At 37.8% G+C, this 21,688-nt stretch overlaps 1 protein-coding gene across 3 annotated transcripts in view; it reads right to left on the bottom strand.

Moving 5' to 3' along the window:
• STIL (STIL centriolar assembly protein) overlaps nt 1-21,688 on the bottom strand; it is a 68,528-nt gene that overhangs the window by 21,536 nt on the left and 25,304 nt on the right. For 2 of the 3 annotated variants that reach the window (XM_057310658.1, XM_026498158.4), the window contains exons 11-14: nt 20,255-20,369; nt 18,150-19,088; nt 11,879-12,044; nt 8,299-8,527 (exon numbers count right to left, since the gene is read on the bottom strand). In XM_057310658.1, coding sequence (XP_057166641.1) covers nt 8,299-8,527; nt 11,879-12,044; nt 18,150-19,088; nt 20,255-20,369 — 1,449 coding nt within the window. The remainder of the gene's footprint in view (nt 1-8,298; nt 8,528-11,878; nt 12,045-18,149; nt 19,089-20,254; nt 20,370-21,688) is intronic. The other variant, XM_048220558.2, reaches the window with a different exon arrangement.

The following is a 21,688-nucleotide window of genomic DNA, read 5'->3' as shown; positions in this document are numbered from 1 at the left end:
AGTTTTGTACCAATGTTAATTTCCTGGTTTTGATCATTTTACTATGGTTATATACAGTGTTAACATTAGGGAAACCTGGGTGAAAGCCATTATTTTTCTAACTTTTCAGTAAACCTAAAATTTCAAAATAAAAATGCTTAAGGCAAGATATAATTCTATATTTAGTTTCCTTTTCTCAAATAAAATTTGATTAAGAAGTCTGAGATCAGAGCACCTGGGTGGCTCAGTGGGTTAAGTGTCTGCCTTGAGCTCAGGTTGTGATCCTAGGATTCTGGGATCAAGCCCTGCATCGGGCTCCCTGCTCGGTGAGGAGCCTGCTTCTCTCTCTCTCCCCCTGCTCGTGCTCTCTCTCTCTCTCAAATAAATACATAATACCTTAAAAAAAAAAAAAAGGTTAAAAAAAAGTCCGAGATCCTGAAGAATAACAAAAATATAATGCACAAATATTTTAACAAATAATAAAATTTACAAATAGAGATTATTATAATCAGCATTTAGTATCGCAGACACAAAGACACACTGTTCTTAAAATCAGGAAGGAGCTCTCCAAGTCACCCAGTCCACCCCACCCCTTCCTTAAGATGAAAATGCACTTAAACCAGTAAAGACCCCTGTGAATTTATCCTAAACTCAAAAGAACTTCAGTGAAATTATGTTGTATAATTTCCTTTAGTATCCAAATTTAGTATACTTAATACCAAGAATTAAATCTTAAAAAAAAAATTTTTTTTAGTATAGTTGACACATAATGTTACATCAGTTTCAGGTATAACGAAGAATTAAATCTTTTCTTTTTTTAAGATTTTATTTATTTATTTGACCAAGAGAAAAAGCGAGCACAAGCAGGGGCAGAGCAACAAGCAAAGGGAGAAGCAGGCTCCCACTGAGCAGTGAGCCCCATGCGGGACTCAATCCCAGGGCCCTGGGATCATGACCTGAGCTGAAGGCAGATGCTTAACCAACTGAGCCACCCAAGCGTCCCAAGAATTAAATCTTATACACAGAGAAAAAGTACCTGTTTAAAAACCTTAAGTAGAAGAAATATTTGCAAATTATGCATCTGATTAGGGGTTAATATCTAAAATATATAAAGAACTCCAACTCAACAACAAAAAGTCGAATAACCTAATTAATTAAAATGGGCAAAGGACATTTCTTTCCAAAGATGATATAAAACGGCCAATAGGTATATGAACAAATGCTCAACATCAGTCATCATGAGAGAAAAATGCGAATCAAAAACAATGAGCTATCACCTCACACCTGTTAAAATTGCTACTACAAAAAATCGCAGAAAATAGTAAGTGTTGGCAAGCAAAACCCTTTGCACTGTTGGTGGAACTATAAAATGACTGAATCTACTATGGAAAACAGTCTGGAGGTTCCTCAAAAAGTTAAAAGTACAACTACCTTGTGATCCAGCAATCCCACTTCTGGGTATATATCCAAGAACCAAAAGCAGGGTCTTAAAGAGATACTTGCACACCCATATTCACAGCAGCGTTATTCACAATAGCCAACAGGCAGAAGTAACCCGAATGTTCACTAATGGATGAATGGATAAACAAAATGTGGCATATACATACAATGGAATGTTATTGTTTTAGAAAGTAAGGAAATCCTGTCACGTGCTACAACACAGATGAACTTGGAGGACATTACACTAAGTGAAATAAGGCACTCATAAAAAGACAGATATTGTATGATTCCACTTACACGAAATATCTAAAGTAGTCAAATGCAGAGAAACAGAAAGTAGAATGATGATTACCCGGGGCTGAGGGGGAGGAGAAAGGGAAGTTGTTCTTTAATGGGTACAGAGTTTCAGATTTACAAGATGAAAAAGGTCTGAAGATCTGTTTTACAACAATGTTAAGTGTACGTAACATTACCAAACTGTACATTTGAACATCATTAAGATGGTAAATTTTATGTTATGTATTTTTTTTTAAAGATTTTATTTATTTATTTAACAGAGACAGCCAGTGAGAGAGGGAACACAAGCAGGGGGAGTGGGAGAGGAAGAAGCAGGCTCCTGGCGGAGAAGCCTGATGTGGTGCTCGATCCCATAACTCTGGGATCACGCCCTGAGCCGAAGGCAGACGCTTAACGACTGCGCCACCCAGGCGCCCCTAAGTTATGTATTTTTTACCAAAACAACAAAACAAACAAAAACCTTGAATGATTTATTAAAACAAACACAATTCCTTATTCTACCAACCAAAGCTCTCCAAAATTTGGTAGCCAATTTGGCTTTCCCTTTGCTTTCCCTTTGTTCCCCAAACATCAAATTGAACCTTTATCTTCAACCATGTTAACTAATTTCACTTTAATGAAATCATCAAAACCCTCAGAGAAGCAGAAATCTAGTCTTTATAGAGATTTTATGGCTTTTTGGGAAATTACTTGTACTAAGCAGGATATTTATCATCCAAACATTTGCAAAGCACTTTGTTTTTAAGGAGAGTCCCCCCCCCCACAAATAAATAAATAAATAAGTCGTGTCAGTTACTGAGTTTGCCTTACTCCATCTTTACGTTTTTTTTTTAAAGATTTTATTTATTTATTTGACAGAGATAGAGACAGCCAGAGAGAGAGGGAACACAAGCAGGGGAAGTGGGAGAGGAAGAAGCAGGCTCATAGCAGAGGAGCCTGATGTGGGGCTCGATCCCACAACGCCGGGATCACGCCCTGAGCCGAAGGCACACGCTTAACCGCTGTGCCACCCAGGCGCCCCTGCCTCACTCCATCTTTAGCTAAATGATAACAGTAATTAGGAACTAAGTGCTTTACATATATTAACTTATTTAACCCTTACAACAATCCTGAGATAGGTGCTTTTATTGTCTCCATTTACAGATGAGAAAACCAAGTCATCCATAAATTATGAAACCTGCCTATGTTCACAGTGCTGTGATTCAAATCCAGGCAGTCTGGCACCTGAGCCCATCATCTTAATCATAATCACTCAGCTACACTGCATTTTCAAGAATTTTAAAATACCAGGGTGCCTGGGTGGCGCAGTCGTTAAGCGTCTGCCTTTGGCTCAGGGCGTGATCCCAGCATTCTGGGATCGAGCCCCACATCAGGCTTCTCCGCTAGGGGCCTGCTTCTTCCTCTCTCACTCCCCCTGCTTGTGTTCCCTCTCTCGCTGGCTGTCTCTGTCAAATAAATAAAATCTTTAAAAAAAAAAAATTTTTTTTTAAATACCTGTTTCGTTGTTTCACCTAGTAAGCAAAAACAAAAGAAAAATAAAAGAACCAAAACATTAAAGACTTTAACCTCAAAAGATTTAAGATTAAAACAAAATTTTATTTTATTTATATATATTTTTAAAAGATCCTATTCTTAAGTAATCTCTACACCCAATGTGGGGCTTGAACTTACAACCCTGAGATCAAGAGTCAATGCTCTACCAACTAAGCCGGCCAGGCACCTCGAAACAAAATTTTAAAAGATGATTCTAATATGACAAGTATTAGTAGGTATGTCTGAAGTATGACTTCTAAAGAAAAATAGGATTTTTTTCAAATGAAAGTCTCTATAAATACCACATACCACTGCTCTTCACTGGGAAAAAGCTTTCAGTTACCAATTATGCTTTGAGGCAAATAAATTTATCCCTCACAGACTGCTTTAACATCCGAAAAAAGATTTAGGAAGACTATCCAAGGGGGACAGGAACCCAGGTGGCTAGGTGCCATGTATGAACACTTAGCAGTGGGAAGCACAGCATGAATCAGAACACATATTTGGGAAGAATCCTATAGAATCACTAAAACCACTACAGAAAACAATGAAGTCGTATTTAATCCAAATCAATACATTATGCTGAAGATCAGATTTACATCTAGTTATGTGTTGGAATCAATAGAGCTGATTAGCTGCCCTGAAAAAGCAATTAACTACCTTCTACCAATTAACTCAGATAGGTTTCTTAAGTTAAAAACCACAATGGTTTGGAGATAGTTTAAGTTCTGACTTAGAAACTATTTCAGGAGAAAACCCCCATAATTCTAGAAAGAAGTCTGCAGTTTACAGAAGTCAAGGAGGATAAATAAGGATAACCATAGTTAGTTCCTCTTTGTTCTCAGATATTTTTTAAGTTGTTTTATTTATTTAAGTTATCTCTACACCCAACGTGGGGCTCAAATTCACGACCCTGAGGTCAAGAGTAACATGCTCTTCCGACTGAGCCAGCCAGGCACCCTTTTTCTGTTTCTAAAATTATTCCAAATAAAATGTGGACTTATCCTGGGACTCACCTTAAATTGCTCTTCCTATCAATTGAACCCATACAAAATAGGTAATATGGGGACCATACACTGGGTCAAGTTCTAAAGATATAGAAATTGGGGCGCCTGGGTGGCTCAGTCAGTAAAGTGTCTGAGTTCAGCTCAGGTCATGATCTCGGAGTCCTGGGATAGAGCCCAGCCTTGGGCTCCCTGCTCAGCAGGGACTCTGATTCCCCCTCCGCTCCTGCTCTCTCACTTTCTCTTGCTCAAATAAATAAAATCTTTAAAAAAAAAATACAGAAATGAATATGATCCCTGTCCTATAGGAATTCAATTTAACGGGGGAGACATATTTACATACCTCTTTTAATACATTGTGGTACATACTACGAGAATTTAATTATATGATTAAAACATATACATACTGAGCAAAGGAGATAAATGTTTCTAGTTTTCTGGAGGAACATGTTTATTGTTTTAATCATTATGATAATCAGAATAATTTAAAATGACAAATATTAGAGGACACAAAGAAATAGAAAAGCATTCCATGCTCATGGATTGGAAGAACAAACACTGTTAAAATGTCTATACTACCCAGAGCAATCTACACATTTAATTTAATCTCCATCAAAATACCACCAGTATTTTTCACAGAGCTAGACCAAGTAATCCTAAAATCTGTATGGAATCACAACAGACCATGAATAGCCAAAGCAATTCTGAAAAAGAAAAACAGAACTGGAGGCATCACGATTCCAGACTTCAAGCTCTATTAACAAACCTGTAATCATCAAGACAGTATGGTACTGGCACAAAAAGAGACACATAGCTCAATGGAACAGAACAGAGAACCCAGAAATGGACCCACAACTATATGGTCAACTAAGCTCTGAAAAAGCAGGAAAGACTATCCAGTAGGAAAAAGACAGTCTCTTTGATGAATGGTGCTGAGAAAACTGGATGGCAACTTGCAGAAGAATGAAACTGGACCACCTTCTTACACCATACACAAAAAATAAATTCAAGATGGATGAAAGACCTAAATGTGAGATAGGAAACCCTCAAAATCCTAGAGGAGAACACAGGCAGCAACCTCTTTGACATCAGCCATAGCAACTTAATAGACACGCCATCACAGGCAAGGGAAACAAAAGCAAAAAGGACCTATTGGGACGTCATCAAGATAAAGAGCTTCTGCACAGCCAAGGAAACAGTCAACAAAACTAAAAGGCAGCCTACGGAGTGGGAGAAGATACTTGCAGATGCCATATCTGATAGCGTTAGTATCCAAAATCTATAAAGAACTTATCAAACTCAACACCCAAAAATAAATGACCCAGAATGGGCAGAAGACATGAATTGACATGGTTCCAAAGAAGACATCCAGACGGCTAAAGACACATGAAAAGATGCTCAGTGATAATACTCATCATCAGGGAAATACAAATCAAAACCAGGATAAGATACCAGCTCACACCTGCCAGAGTGGCTAAAATTAATAACACAAGAAACAACAGGTGTTGGCGAGGATGCGGAGAAAGGGGAACCCTCTTGCACTGTTGGTGGGCATGCAAACTGCTGCAGCCGCTCTGGAGAACAGTATGGAGGTTCTTCAAAATGTTAAAAAGAGAGCTACCCTACGATTGAACAATTACATTACTAGGTATTCACCCAAAGGATACAAAAATAAGATTTGAAGGGGTACATGCACCCCAATGTTTACAGCAGCATTATCAACAACAGCCAAGCTATGGATATTGACTGATGAATGGATAAAGATGTGGTGTGTGCGTAGGTGCACGCACGCGCGCGCGCGCACACACACACACACACACACACACACACACAGGAATATTACTCAGCCATCAAAAAGAATGAAATCTTGCCATTTACAACAACATAGATGGAGCTAGATTGTATTATGGTAGTAAAATAAGTCAGTGAGAGAAAGACAAATACCATATGATCTCACTCATATGTGGAATTTAAGAAAGAAAACAGATGAATATATGGAAAGGGGGAAAAGAAAAAAAGGAGAGAAGGAAACAAGCCATAAGGGACCCTTAACAACACAGAACAAAGCAAGGGTTGATGGAGGGAGTTGGGTGGGGGATGGACTAGATGGGTATTAAGGAGGGCACTTGTGATGAGCACTGGGTGTTATATATAAGTGATGAATCACTGAATTCTACTTCAGAAACCAATATTGCATTGTATGTTAACTACCTAAAATTTAAATTAAAAAATAAGTAAAAATAAAATGTACCTAAAAAGTATCAAGTGAAAAAAAAAAAAGGTCAAATATTATCACAGGGCTTATAACTTACAAAAATAATCAGTTGTCTGCCCCATGTCACCCCACCACCAAATTCACCTCTTTTAACTATTATACATGGTGTTTTACGCCTACATCATTCCTCTACCTTCTCATTTATTTATTCTGCATCTGATTCCTTCTAGCACTTCCACAAGTCCAAGCTCCTTCATCTCACTTGGATTGGCTTTTACTATACTAACCAGTTCCCTACTTCCACTCTAAACTCCTTCAGTTCATTTGCCACAGAACAGCTATTTAAAAAACGAAACATCAGATCATACCACTCTTTTGTCTAAAATCCTCCCTGGATTTAATGAGCACAGAATAAATTCAAAGCTCCTTTTTACATCCTACAAAGCCCCCACATAATTTGGCTCCTGCCTATATCCTTGACCCCATTTCCTATAAGCACGCTCTCTTGAGCACTTTGCTCTCTCTCTCCCCTCTCCTCCCTTCACCCCTCCCTCTCCGTCACTGTGTCTAGCCACAATGGCTTTCCTAATTGTTTCCTGAGCTGTCAAGCTCCTGCACACCTCAGGGTCTACACCTGCCATTTCTTCTACCAGGAGCACTCTTCATGTGTTCTCAGAGCTGGCTCCTTCTCATCATTCTACTCACTGCTCAAATGTTACCACCTCAGGGAAGGCTTCCTTTACCATCCCCTACTTAATATATCCCTCACTCCCATGCCACCACCCTAGGTACACCCCACTTGATCACCCTGGTTTATTTTTTTCAGAGCAGTTGTCATTATATGAAATTAAATTATTTGTTACTTATATGGTTACTGTTTGTCTCTGCAAGTCATGGAAATTCCATGAAGTTAGCAACTTTTCCTAACCTACTGCTCAATCTCTAGGGCCTAGTTCTGTGGCAGCACTTATCAGAAGCTCAAAGATATTTGAATTTCTTTCCTAATTTCCTGAGGATCTAAATTACTTTGAAATCCTTGCTTAATAATAATAATAAAAACTTCATGAAAAATTTCAAACACAGGAGAGAATAGTCTAACAAACCATTATACACAGTTTTAACAATTACCTACTTCCAGTGGGCACCTGGGTGGCTCAGTCAGTTGAGCAGCTGACTCTGGATTTCGGCTCAGGTCATGATTTCAGGGTCCTGGAATGGAGCCCCATGTAGGACTCCACACTCAGCACAGAGTCTGCTTGGGGTTCTCTCTCTCCCTCTCTCTCTCTGCCCCAAGCCTCCCCCACCCACCCTGCTCATATGCACTCTCTAAAATAAATGAATAAATCTTTTTTTGAAAAATTACCTACTTAAAATCAATCTTACTCCAATTACACCCCTAGCCATTTCATCTTCCACAAGCTATTTTTTTTCTCACCAGGTTACTTTGAAGTAAATCTCAGAAATAAATTCTTATATATATATATTTATATACATACTCGCAACATGCAGAATCCTTAAAAATTTACAAAATTCAGGGCCCCATTTCCACCTGGGGCCTAGTTATCAGAATCTCTACGGTGAAGCCTAAACTCATGTACGTCTGAAATTTTCTTCAGATGTTCTGATTCAGCTAGACTGTAACACATCCAATGACTGACATCTGGGAACAGTTCTAGAAGGGCCAGAATTCTTATTTACATAAGAACCATATCAGAAAAGACACTACCGAAAATACTATTCACAAAACAGTTTCTGAGTTAAAACACCAAAAGAATATTAGAATTTAAAAAGAAAAAAAGGAGGATCAATGCAGAATCAAAGACATCTTACTTGGATACAGAAAGTGGCTGATTAAATTCTTCCACAGCAATGTTGCTTTCTTCAAAGCTGGGAATATCAACTGCTTTTAATGAAGAAGCGCTACCTGGAGGACTTGTGACTTCATTATTAATATCAACAGAAAAATTCATGTCCTCACTGGAAATCTTGGTATCATCTTGCCTCAGCTGAGATTCAGGCTTTTGATCATCTCCGGCTACATTCCAAAACAAGCTGGCACCTGGAGATTAAATGATTAACCAGATACTGAAACAAATATACTACTATAAAAATAATCCTCTGACAAACCTCTAAGTAAGACTAACTGTATTTTTGTAGCACAATTACCTAGAAATGTTTTCAGATTATATCCTCTCAGAAATGCCATAAAAGGTTAAGGTGAAAAGCCAGAAAACTGGTGTACAAAGTGGGGGGGGGGGGCGCCTGGATGGTTCAGTTGGTTAAGTGTCTGACTCTTGGTTTCAGCTCAGATATTGATCTCAGGGTCGTGAGTTCAAGCACACTGCGTTCCACACTGGGCATGGAGCCTACTTAAAAAAGAAAAACAACAAAAAACAACGGGGGACAAAGGGAACAAGGGACATTCTGGGCCCTGTCTCTTCAAGAAGTGTGGCTCTCAAATGATGTATTTCACATATAAAGATTCTGAATACAATTTAGGGTGTATGTGTGTGTACAGAAAACTGTTCTGAAAAACAAGGGAAAACATATAAAATAACTAGTCCCTAGGCTCTCTGATTTCTATCTTTAAATATAATATTTATGAGAATACTCAAGGACATATCAGACATACGTAACATCAGGCAAGTATTTAAAAATCAAATGTTTGGGGTCCTTGGCTGGCTCAGTCAGTTAAGCATCCAACTCTTGGTTTTAGCTCAGGTCATGATCTCAGGGTCATGAGATGGAGCCCCATGACAGGCACCGTACTCAAAGAGAAGTCAGCTTGAGACTCTCTCTCCCTCTGCCCCTCCCCCCAAAGCTCACATGCACATGCTCTCTCTCTTTCAAATAAATAAATCTTAAAAAAGAGGGGCGCCTGGGTGGCACAACGGTTAAGCGTCTGCCTTCGGCTCAGGGCGTGATCCCGGCGTTATGGGATTGAGCCCCACATCAGGCTCCTCCGCTGTGAGCCTGCTTCTTCCTCCCCCACTCCCCCTGCTTGTGTTCCCTCTCTCGCTGGCTGTCTTTATCTCTGTTGAATAAATAAAATCTTTAAAAAAAAAAAAAATCTTAAAAAAGAAAGAAAAGAAAAAAGAAAAAAAGAAAAGAAAGAGCGAACGAACAATTATGAAAAAGCTACATAAGTGCTGCTAATCTTCTGGACTATTTACCAATACATACCTTCAGGAAATTAAGTATCATTGTAGAATAAACATGCTTTTAAAAGCCATTTAGTTCTAACAATTAGTAATAATGCTTTTTTCTGCATGTAAGTAATAACTACCCCAGGTTATCCAAGTTGAATAACTGAATATGAATCTATGAGGTTTCAAAATAATTTCAGAATATAAGCTTAAACATGTAAATGACTTCATTCAATTATCTTTTATTCAGCACACATTATGATTTAGGCATCATATTAGCTAATGAGATACAATCATGGAATAAGGCAGTGTTCAAAATCCTAAAAGCTTATAGTCTAGGAGCAGATACAGATGAGAAGCAACTGTAATACAGTAAAAGTATAGCTTTTATAGGAGGAAACTGCACTTTTTTGGTGTGCTTGTTATGTATGTTTGGTTAGCTCACAATACCCACAGCTCCTTGTCCACTAACCCTCTACGACACACACAAACTTCCTCTGGGAACTGTCACCCCCACAATTAACGAAGGTGAGACTCCAGCAGGTGTGTCCCTATTACATGCTTCTCAACCCTCTTACCACTGAACCAGGGATTAAACCCTAATCCAAACTAGGCCATTCAGGTTCTCTGAATTTGAAAAAAGACTAAAGGACAGTAACCTGGTTTGTGTACATGGCTAAAACTGTGTAACACATACACTTTGAAACTTTGGGTGAGCCAGAAAAAACGAGTAGAAAAATTGAGTAAAAGAGCCATATAGTTGGATAGTCCTAATGGTATTCCAGTTTCTAGTTCTAGTTTTTTCCTGAAGTCAGCCCCACTCTTGGCTTTGGTTTTCATGAAACCACCTCATATCCTTCCGGTAAATTCCCCTTCCTTACTTAAATTATTTCAAAGTGGTTTACATTACTTGCAGCCAAAGAATCTTGACTAATACTCAGTAATATCTGACTTAAAAATGTACATGAGGCTCTTCTCCCCTCCCTCCTCGTTCCCCTCTACATGGACAGTTAAAAAATGGGTTCAGAGATAGAATATAGAAATCTGCCTTCCTTCTTTTTCTCCCTCTCAAATCTTTATTCTCCAGTCTCAAATCTTCATCTGTTCCTTTTATAAGTCTTAGGTCATCAACCAATCTCCACTCCTCAAATGTTTGGGTATCACCATCTTCATTTCCCAAAGTGGCTCAAAACACAAGATATTTAGACTGAACTCATCCTCTCCCTTTTGCTTCTCTAACTTGCCTTCCCTAGGTCATCTAAGCTGAAAATCCTGGAGTAACTTTTATTTTCATTTTTAGTAAACTTTCAATATTAGAATAATTCTAGATTTATAGAGAAGATAATACAGAGTTCCTGTATACTCCTCACCAGTTTGACCTGAAGTTAACATCTTACATTACCATGGCACATTTTTCAAAATCAAGAAACCAATATTAGTGCATTACAATTAACTAAATCTCCAGATTTTATTTGGATTTCACTGATTTTTCCACTAAGGTCCTTCTTCTGTTCCAGGATCCAAACCAGTAACGTTAGCATCCTACCTCTTCCAATTGCCACATCCAATTAGTTACCAAATCTTATCAACACCCTACACAACTCTTTCTCTTCATTCTTAACACCACCACCCTATGTACTAGGCATCTTGCTAGATCTTGGGGACATTCTTGAAGATCTCATGGTCTGGTAGTGAGCAAACATGTAACCAAATATATGTCATTTACATTATTAGTTGATTTTTCAAAAAGGCCTTCAATGTTGCTTACTGAATAAAGGAGACATTCGTTTTTGAAAGATGTAATAAAGGTTCTCCATAAAATAGGTCAGTACTAGACAATTCAGAGCCCTGTGTTTTCTCACTGTGCTCCTACTATTTTTTCTACCCATCCTGCTCTGCCATCTCTCCATTCCACCTACTAAAACCCTATGTACCCTTCAAGGCCCAGAATCAATACACGGCATAGATGAAACAAACCTTCCCTGATCCCTCAAACCACAGATGATTTTTGTTATAAGAATTGGGTCCAGTCTAGGAAAGAAGCAAAAATAATGCATTATGTCATGTGGTCTCCCATTTGTGTTCAGATATAGCTCTCTTTCATAAAGGGTAAAATTATACAAAGGCTTAAATAAGTGATACTCTCTTCACCTTGGCTTTGGTTCTGTTTCTACCATGCACCAATTTCAATGTAAAATTTTTAAAAGTGATATGAATAGCATTTTTTTTAATTCCTTACAAATAAAAAAAAAAAATGAAACTACCTGTGCTCACAGCAATGCTTACACTTTTTCTCATGTGCAAGCCAGGGGAAGACTGTGCTTCCATGGAAACCAGCTCCATTTGTCTTGCAGCTTGCACCGTGTCCTCAGCAGAGGCTGTCTTAGGGGAACAGGGCTGCAGAGACTGTGCTTCCAATAAACGCTGAATCTGTATCAATTAAAAACATATTTTAAACTGGCAGCGAAGTAATCAACCAAACTGGCGGAAGAGTTTAAAAAATTACGAAGTGCCCCAATTATAAATAACTGACTTTTAACTCTATTTTCTCACAATTCAGTTAGATCACACCATAAAACTTATTCAATGCAGAAATCACCATCCTTCATTATTAAAAAGCACTTAAGCAGGCTAAGTATGAATTTTATTTATTTTTTTAAAAAGTAAACTCTATGCCTGACCTGGGGCTCTAACTTAGAACCCAGAGATCAAGAGTTGCATGTTCTACTGACTGAGCCAGCCAGGTGCCCCATGGCTAAGTGCAAATTTAAAAGTGAAAACATAAAGATATCTAAACTGGCATTCATAAATTGACACTTGTGTAAAAAAGCCTGAATGTTAACACTTCAAATCAGTATTTCATTCCTAGTCCACTTACAAATCAAAATTAAGATAAGAGCTATATTCTAACTCCTTACCATATAGTGAACATTTTTACACAGGTTCTTCTTATAAAGGTTAATCAGAATAGCCCATATTTGGCCATGCTAAAACTGGAATTATTAATAACAGTAGCAAACACTGAGTGCTTCCTGTTTTACAAGACACTGTAGTAAGAGCTTTTATGTATGATTATTACAATCCACCCCATAAAGAATATACTACTATTAAACACACTTCACAGATAAAAAAAACTTGAGAAATTAAAGTTACTTGCCCAGGTCATGTAACTAACAAGTAGCAAAGCTGAGGTTCAAACACCAAAAGTTTCCCCTGTTCCTTTTAAAACTAAAATAAAACTCACATACCATAAAATTCATCCCTTCAAAGTATACAAGTAAGTGGTTTTTAGTAAATTTGCTACAAAGTTTGTAACCATCACCACCATCTAATTCTAGAACCTTTTCATTAATCCCCTGAAAAAACCTATACCCACTACTGGTCACTCTCCATTGCCCACACTCAGCCTCTGGCAACCACTAATCTACTTTCTGTCTTTACAGATTTCCCTATTCTGGACATTTTACATAAATGAAACCACACAATATGTGGCCTTGCATCTTTTTTCTTTCACTCAGCATAACATTTTCAAAGCACATCCGTGTTGTACCTATCAGTACTTTATGGTTGAATAATATCCCAGTGTATGGATATGTCACATTGTGTTTACCCATTCATCAGTTGATGGACATTGGACTGTTTTCACTTTTGGCTGTTATAGATAATGTTGCTATGAACATTTTTGTACAAGTTTTTATGTGAGCATATTTTTTCATTTTTCTTGGGTATATACTTACGCATGGAAAAGCCTCCCTTTTTAAACGCTGTGATTTTCTATTTCCCTATAAATTATACTATTGTGGGGATGCCTGGGTGGCTCAGTTGGCTAAGCGCCTGCCTTTGGCTCAGTTCATGATCCCAGTGCCCTGGGATCAAGTCCCTCATCGGGCTCATTGCTCAGCAGGGAGCCTGCTTCTCCCCCTGCCTGCCACTCCCCCTACTTGTGCGCTCGCTCTCTCTCTGACAAATAAATAAAATCTTAAAAAAAATTATACTATTGTGTTCAATTCATGTCATTAATTTCAGCAAATTACCTTTACTAATACAGGAAAATATAAATTATCAACAAATTATTAAGATCAGTAGAAATATAACTTGTGTTAATAATACAAAATGGCATATGTACTTACAGTGGTTTATAATGTGGACTTTGGTGTCATGAGGATATAAGTTTAAATCCTACTCTGCTACCTTTTAGGAGGAACTACTTAACCACTATGAGCCTCAATATCACTTAAAACTAAAGTAGTTGTAAGGATTAAGAGACAAAATAATTGTAACTTTTTGAGTGTTTAAGATAGCCAGGACCTACACTAACTACTTTATATATACACATATACATACAGATACACACACACATACACATAAACTCATTTAACCATCAAATCTACATATAATACCAATCACTGCTTCCAATTTGCAGATGAGAAGAGTGAAGTTTAGAGAGATCACACAGGAAACACTCAATAAAGCTAACTGAATGGTACTGGTGCTAGAACAGATAGGCAAGTCAGTGGAGAATACAGTACAGAAATAGATGCAAACACATGATACTTCCGTTACACCATAAAAAAATATTTCCAAATCATTAAGAAAAAGATACATTATTCAATAAATATATGAGGCCAGTTATCTGAGGATTAAAAAGGAAAAACCTCTTATCTCATATATCAAAATAAAGCAACAAATCCTGAAGGGGGAGGGAAGATGAGGAATAAATTTTTTATAATCTTGAGGAAGAAAGCTTTTCTAAACATAATTAACACCCAGAAAGAAAATGACCTAATTATATCTAAATTGGAATATTCTGCACAAAACAAATGGTTAAAACAAAAAACATTAAAGACAACTGTAAGAAATGCTTACCACACATATATGATAAAAAACCAATTTCCTAATATATAATGAGCTCTCACAAATTAATTAGAAAAGGACCCAAAATGGGTAAATGACAGACTTCACACAAAATATGAATGGCCAATAAATAATAAAATGATCAATCTTTTTTTTTTTTTTTTTAAAGATTTTATTTATTTATGTGACAGAGAGACAGCCAGCGAGGGAGGGAACACAGCAGGCGAGTGAGAGAGGAAGAAGGAGGCTCCCAGCAGAGGAGCCCGACGTGGGACTCGATCCCGGAACGCCGGGATCACGCCCTGAGCCGAAGGCAGACGCTTTAACGACTGCGCTACCCAGGCGCCCCAAAATGATCAATCTTGATTACAATAATACAGTGCAAATTAAAACTGTCTTTTTATAAGTCTGATACTAATTTTAATAGTTTGATATGCACAATACTGGAGATGTGGAAAAACAACTTTGGAGTATTAAATTGGTACAACCTTTCTGGGTGGCCATTCTCACTCATTCAAGTTACAAAATATGTATAAGGTAACTATTATAAGTGAAGTACTATTCAAGGTGCTAAAAAAATACAGTGATGAATCTTGTAAGTTCTCTCCCCAGAGCTCCCTAGAGACAAAAACCAAAAACTCATAATTAAGACCTGACTGCTGAGAAGGAGTGAGTCATTACAAGGTTTGGGCAGAGCGGCAAGGTCAAGAACCTAAAGTGGAAACAAACAAGCTCATGTTTTTGAAGAACAAAAAGCACATCCTGCAACTGAAGTGTAGTGAACATGGAAGACAGGAGCAAGAGATGAGCTAGAAGAGGCACACAGAGCCGAACGACACGGTTTCAAGGGCCAGCGCAAAGGATCTAGATTTTCTAATTGCAAAGGAAAACCACTGAGAGAGAAGCCCTATGATCTGACTTGAGCTTTAAGAAGATGGCTGTCATGTTTCCAACTTTTACTTGGAGAATACAATCATTGGAAAACTTCCAACTTTGTCCAAGGAAAAATAGGGACAGTACTGGAAGTAGCATGGTTGGATAAGAGAAGAAGATGGTTTCAACTAGGGAGGCAGCAGGCAAGATGGTTAAGGAACAGTTAAGTTCAAGATACATCTAGAAAGTAAAACCAGGGCTTCTGACACCCAGGATTTTTGCCTGAGCAACAGGATGAGAAGTGATGTCATTAACTGAAATAATAATGATAATGAAAATAGTAATAGTTAACATGTACTGAGCACTAACTATATGCCAGGCACTATTCTAAGCCACCTTTCCCTAGTAACTCATTCAATCCTTAGAACTCCATACACTGATGTACATTCTTATTTTGTGAATGAGAAAACTAAAGTCTGAGAAGTGAAGTAATTTGCCCAAGATTGCATTAATTTATGTTACACTGAAACTGGACTAGAACCCAAGGAGACCGGTGCCAGATCCCAATCCCTTCACCACTACACCAAAATGAGACTTGAAACAAGTCTCCCTTAGGACAGGAACAAGTTTGGCTGTCTTTGAACATTTAAAATGTCTGTGTTCTCTTCGACTTCACAATTTTACTTCTAGGTATCTATGCTACAGAGATATATGCACACATGCAGGGAAATGCCAAGTGCAAGGATGTTGACTGCTGCACTGTCTGCAATAGCAGAAACTTCAGACTGGAACAGGAGACTAATTAGAAAATTTGTTATACATCATTTTAACAAAATCCTACAGAATAAGATAGTTCTATATATACTTATATATAAAATGTGTTAAGATTTTTTATATGTAAATAAAGTGGAACCTAAAATAATGTTAAAAAAATTCACATGAGCAAAATAGTATGTGTATTTATCATAAAAGCATTTCCTACATCATTTCTTGTATTCTCCAAGTATAATGATTTAGATAATGTACTCATTAGTCTATATTTACATTTTAATCCCAAGTAACTAAGATTTCTATTTAAAAGGTCTTTTTAGATTGTCTTTTTTTAAAAACAAGAAATAAATGAGAACTATATCTTTTCAATGTGAAATGTTTAGTTACATTAAAATGTGTGCCAAATATTTTTAAGGATTTATAAAAATCAAACTTACATTTTACAATTTCAAAGAATTTACTAGGTCTAAGAAACAATGAAACTACATTTTTCTCAGGTGTCCTATCTACAGCATTTTTAAGCAAAAGTGGTCCTTAAAATTTTTGTTTTTTAAAGATTTTATTTATTTATTTATTTATTTGGGAGAGGGAGAGAGAGCAGAAGCGCACAAACAAGGGTAGAGGGAGAAGCAGATTCCCTGCTGAACAGGGAGTCCACCATGGGGCTTGAACTTAGGACCCTGGGATCATGACCTGAACTAAAGGCAGACGCAGGTTAACTGACCGAGCCACTCAGGCACTCCTATGCAGAAGTTTCAAATTATCTTTTTTTGTTTTTGCAAAATGCAAACACTATGACTCCAGTTTTATAAAACAAAGATTTCTAAAAAATCATACATGTATATAATGTCCATTATACATATATTTGGCATAGTTACAGGATCATGGACAAAATATGGAAGAATACATTTCGGGTTGTTTTCATTCATACTGGGGAGCAGGGCCGGGGGGAGGAAGAAGGTAGGGGATTTGTGGTAGGTATGTGGAAAAAGGGTACCAGTAAGAAAAGGGAAAAAAAGGGGTGCCTGGGTGGCGCAGTCGTTAAGTGTCTGCCTTCGGCTCAGGGCGTGATCCCGGCATTCTGGGATCGAGCCCCACATCAGGCTCCTCCGCTGGGAGCCTGCTTCTTCCTCTCTCACTCCCTCTGCTTGTGTTCCCTCTCTCACTGGCTGTCTCTCTATGTCAAAATTAATAAATAAAATCTTTAAAAAATAAAAAAAGAAAAGGGAAAAAAAAAAGGTACAAGATTGAATGGTGTAACATATAACTAAAAGACTAAAAACTGCCATAAAGGCCTGAAGAAAGGAAGCATTTCATAGTAAAATGAGTGAAACACGTCTAGTATAGATATACAGAAGAGGTTCTAGAACTATTCTCTAAAGGTACACTGGCTAAAAGTACTAATCATACTACAGGGTTGACAAATTAGAGCTGCATCAGAATACATTGTGCAGGTTTTAGATGGAGTTGTATACCAGGGTTTACTAAACTACAAAGACTTTTTGTTAGAGGCAACAAATGAAAGAAAAATGTAGTTATGTTGTAGATTAGGATATGCACAAGGCAGAGAAGAGAAGGCTTACTTTCTAGTCCCGGCTCTACTCCTAACTAGCAATGTGTCATTGGGTAAATTCTTTTTTTTTTTTTTTTTTTTTTAAGATTTTATTTATGTGACAGAGAGACAACCAGCGAGAGAGGGAACACAAGCAGGGGGAGTGGGAGAGGAAGAAGCAGGCTCATAGTGGAGGAGCCTGATGTGGGGCTCGATCCCAGAACGCCGGGATCACGCCCTGAGCCGAAGGCAGACGCTTAACGACTGCGCTACCCAGGCGCCCTGGGTAAATTATTTTCTCTCTCTAATCCTCTTTTTACTTATCTGTAAAACAACAGGAACTAGAATTTGGTTTCCAAGGTTGTTTCTAGTTTTGATATTCTACAATTTTACTGCATAAAACGTAATTACTAAAGAATTCTCAGTTATTTTTAAGAAACCATATTAATACCATGAATTTAAAAGAACTAAGGAAGCTCGCAAACCTGTGCCTGAAGCAGTCTCAACTGTCTGTCTTGTTCTGCGAGGAACCTATATGCATCCGGAGACAGTCCCATCATTCCGTTATCTGACCCCGTCTTGGGTGTGTGCATGCATACCGCACAAGGTGGTGGGTTCCGTGAGTCCACATGTGAAGGCAGTCTTGCCAGAGGCGATGGTTCTACAATCCTGTGGGGAGTGCAACCACCTGTGTTTCCCTGAGGTCTCAAGGCTATGGGGCTACTTGAAGAACAGAATGCATTCGGGTACAGAGCTGGACATCCACCTGGGTGAAATAATGAATGCTTATGAAGGGCTTCAGACGGGAGGTCTTGAACAGACCCTACTGTATTCATTCCTTGCCAAGAATTTATTGGACTATACTGCACGTGGCCATGATGCTGACAACAACTGCAAACATTTGTAGGACAGTAAGACGGCGGTGGTGGAGTAGGTATCTGAAGTTCCATTGGTCTTCCTGAATTATGGGATGAAAAAACAAAATTGTGTGGGTGAGACTGTGGGGCATGAGAAGACTGCTCAGAATTAAATGTGGAGGATCTTACAGGATATTCTTCTTTGTGTACATTTGTATCAGAAGATGGCCTATTAAGAGAAGATGGTTTAACGCTGTTCCTGATATGGGGGTTCCCGTTCTTACAGGTAGATGGCTGTCTTCCTTTGCTGTGTCTCAAAGGAACAGTGCTCTGGGTTAACTGATTTGGTAGCCCTTTCAAGGAAAGCTCTCCAGCTTCAGCTTCTAGGCTGCGTTTGTCATCGTAAAGCTGAGGTTGTAATGGCTCCAAGTGTTCAGAGTGGTTAATCAACAAAGAAGGATTTTCATTATTCACCATTTCCAATGGCTTAGGCAGAGGATTTGATTCTATGAAATTGCCATCCAACACAAGGGAAAGTTCAGGAACTGATGGTTGGATCTTAGAAACCTATAAATGGGAAAGACATGAAAGAAGAAAAGTATTTTTTAGGATGTTGCACTTTCTTCAGACTAATATTTTCCAAATTACATCCAATTACTCATTAAAAAGTGTTCATTCTTTAGATAGTTGACACATATTTTCTGGGCATCTTCTATGTGCTAGCACTAGGAAAACAATTGTCAGTAAAGTAAACAAGGTCCTTGCCTTAACAAACTCACTTAACAATGGAACTACTTTTATCGGAACACTGATTAATGTTGCTTAAATCACATAACACAATATAGGAACTGTTTTATAATAGACTTTTTTACCCTCTCTCTGCAAAACAACGTATCACTGGCAGAATGCTTCAATAGATCTCGTAGCAAATAATGTTTCTGCATCTTAAGTAACAAAAGATCTTCCAATAAGTATTTCAGAATATTTTTCTACTAAGTGAAATTATTCACTGTTATTCTTTTTACCAATACTTGCAATTAAGAGGTGGAAGAGAGCAGAAAAAAGTAAACTAAATATTCGTGTGGTGAATTTGCTTATAATTTGATATTAATTTTTAAAAATCTTTCCTATTCATTTTCCTTCTAATAAGTAATTGTTCCAATTAAGGCACAATTCCACAATAACCCACAGATTGCCTACAGTCAAAAAATTATAACAGGGGTTATTAGCAATCTCCAAACGCAAGTATCATGTTTTCTCAGATTTGGTGATAACAATGTCAAGTTCTGGTGATGGTACAGAATGTTGAGTCTATATGGGTTAAAAGCACCAAGCTCTGAAACCAAATCTTCTGAATTACTAGCTTTACTGAATTCCAAACCTCCTGAATTCCAGCTTTACCACTTACTAGTTGTGTAATACTGGCAGGCAACTTAACCAATCTGTGCCTCAGTTTTCTCTGGAAGCAATCATTATATGTACTTATTATAATATGTACACACAAATGCATATGTATTATTATATACGTAACATATAATAGTTACATGTACCTGTGAAAAATATCTATATCTGTATATATAGATATAATATAGATATAGCCATACAGATATATACCTAGATATATCTTTGAATAAAACTTAAATAAATTTCAGGTAATATTATTGAATGCTTTAACATGAAGAGATTTTAGGTTTCTAAACACATAGGTGGGTTCTTTACAAGATCAGTGATACCTTCTGACTCACAGGATGAGGACTAGGAATTGGTCTTGGAGAAAAATCTTCATCTTCAACACCAGAGTCATGATCGTTTATTGGCATTTCTCCTGGAGATAACTTTTGGGAAGACCTAAAGAATAGAGGGGAGTAAAGAAAAGTCTTCAGTAATCTATTTGTTTATTTGTTCTTTCTTTTTGAAACTGAATAAAGTGTTTTAATAAGCCCCAGTAGTATCTGGATCATTTACTTTAGTACCTGACAACCACGGATTATTTTTTCAGGCCAGTGTTAGCTGCCTAGAAAAGCTGGTCCAGTCAGATTCATGCTTAATAAACTACTTCCCTTTGCCTGATCATGGGAAGTTTAACCCAGTTATTCTTAAAGTCACAAAATATCAACAGTTACTGAGCATCTTCTGAATAACCACTCTGAGAAATGTAGTTATAAATAAGGCATAGTGCTTGCCATAAAAAAATTATAAACTGGTGATAAAGCTATATACTCACTGCATTAAACACTCATTGTGTTAAAAAGGGAACTTGATAAGGAACTACTATATTTTCCTGTACACTTATATGTGTGCTGGGAAACTCGGAGACATCAACTGAGGTACCTCCTTCTACTCAATCAGTTGTAGTCACTGTGTGACAGGGGCCTGCCCCTATAGGACAGTGACATTTTGAGTGCTGGAGTTTCCAAAGCTGAGAGTTTAAGACTAAAATTTGGAAGACTATATGCATCAGGTTTTTTGGCATCCTAGATAAAGTCTCAACAGGACGAATTCAGGGAAGAGAAAAGCCAGAAGGAAGCTTAAAGAGTGCAGACATTGACAGAATCCCTAAGAAAGGGTCCAACACCCTATCTCCCTGGCAAGGAGCCCAACAGAAACCCCAAGGTAGATATGGAAGGTCTGAGAGACCTCTGCCCTAAACCCTGATGAGTCTGAGAAGCAAACACTCACAGAGTTCCTTCTGAGCCAAAGTGCTGCAATGAAACAATCAGAACATCTGCATGGTGTGTTTAAGCATCTGCACTGAGGGTCTGCACTGAGCTCCACAGAGTTCTCCCCAGCTGCCAAGAGTGACATGGAGAATATTAGGATACCCTCTGTGCCACAGCGCAGCATGGACATGACAGAGGGCCAGTGATCTGACTAGGGTAAGGAGGTCACAGCAGAGGACCGCACAAATCTACTGCCAAAGACCAGATGCAAATGAAAACACCTGAGCAAATGGCAGCTTGGCTGGATGATAATCATGTCATCCCACATTACTATTACTGGCACAGCATTAATTCCTCCAAATTGCATATAACCTCACAGAAAAGAAGATAAACAGATCTTGAATTGACTGAAATTTGGTTTCTATAAAAATTGGGCAGTCAAATTAGAAATTAAGTTCAATTATTTTTAAAAAGAAAAAAAGTTACATTTTTAGAACCCAAGTTTGT

The sequence above is a fragment of the Ursus arctos genome, unplaced genomic scaffold (assembly GCF_023065955.2).
Source record: "Ursus arctos isolate Adak ecotype North America unplaced genomic scaffold, UrsArc2.0 scaffold_12, whole genome shotgun sequence".
Lineage (NCBI taxonomy): Eukaryota > Metazoa > Chordata > Mammalia > Carnivora > Ursidae > Ursus > Ursus arctos.
This window is presented reverse-complemented; position numbering and strand designations above follow the sequence as displayed.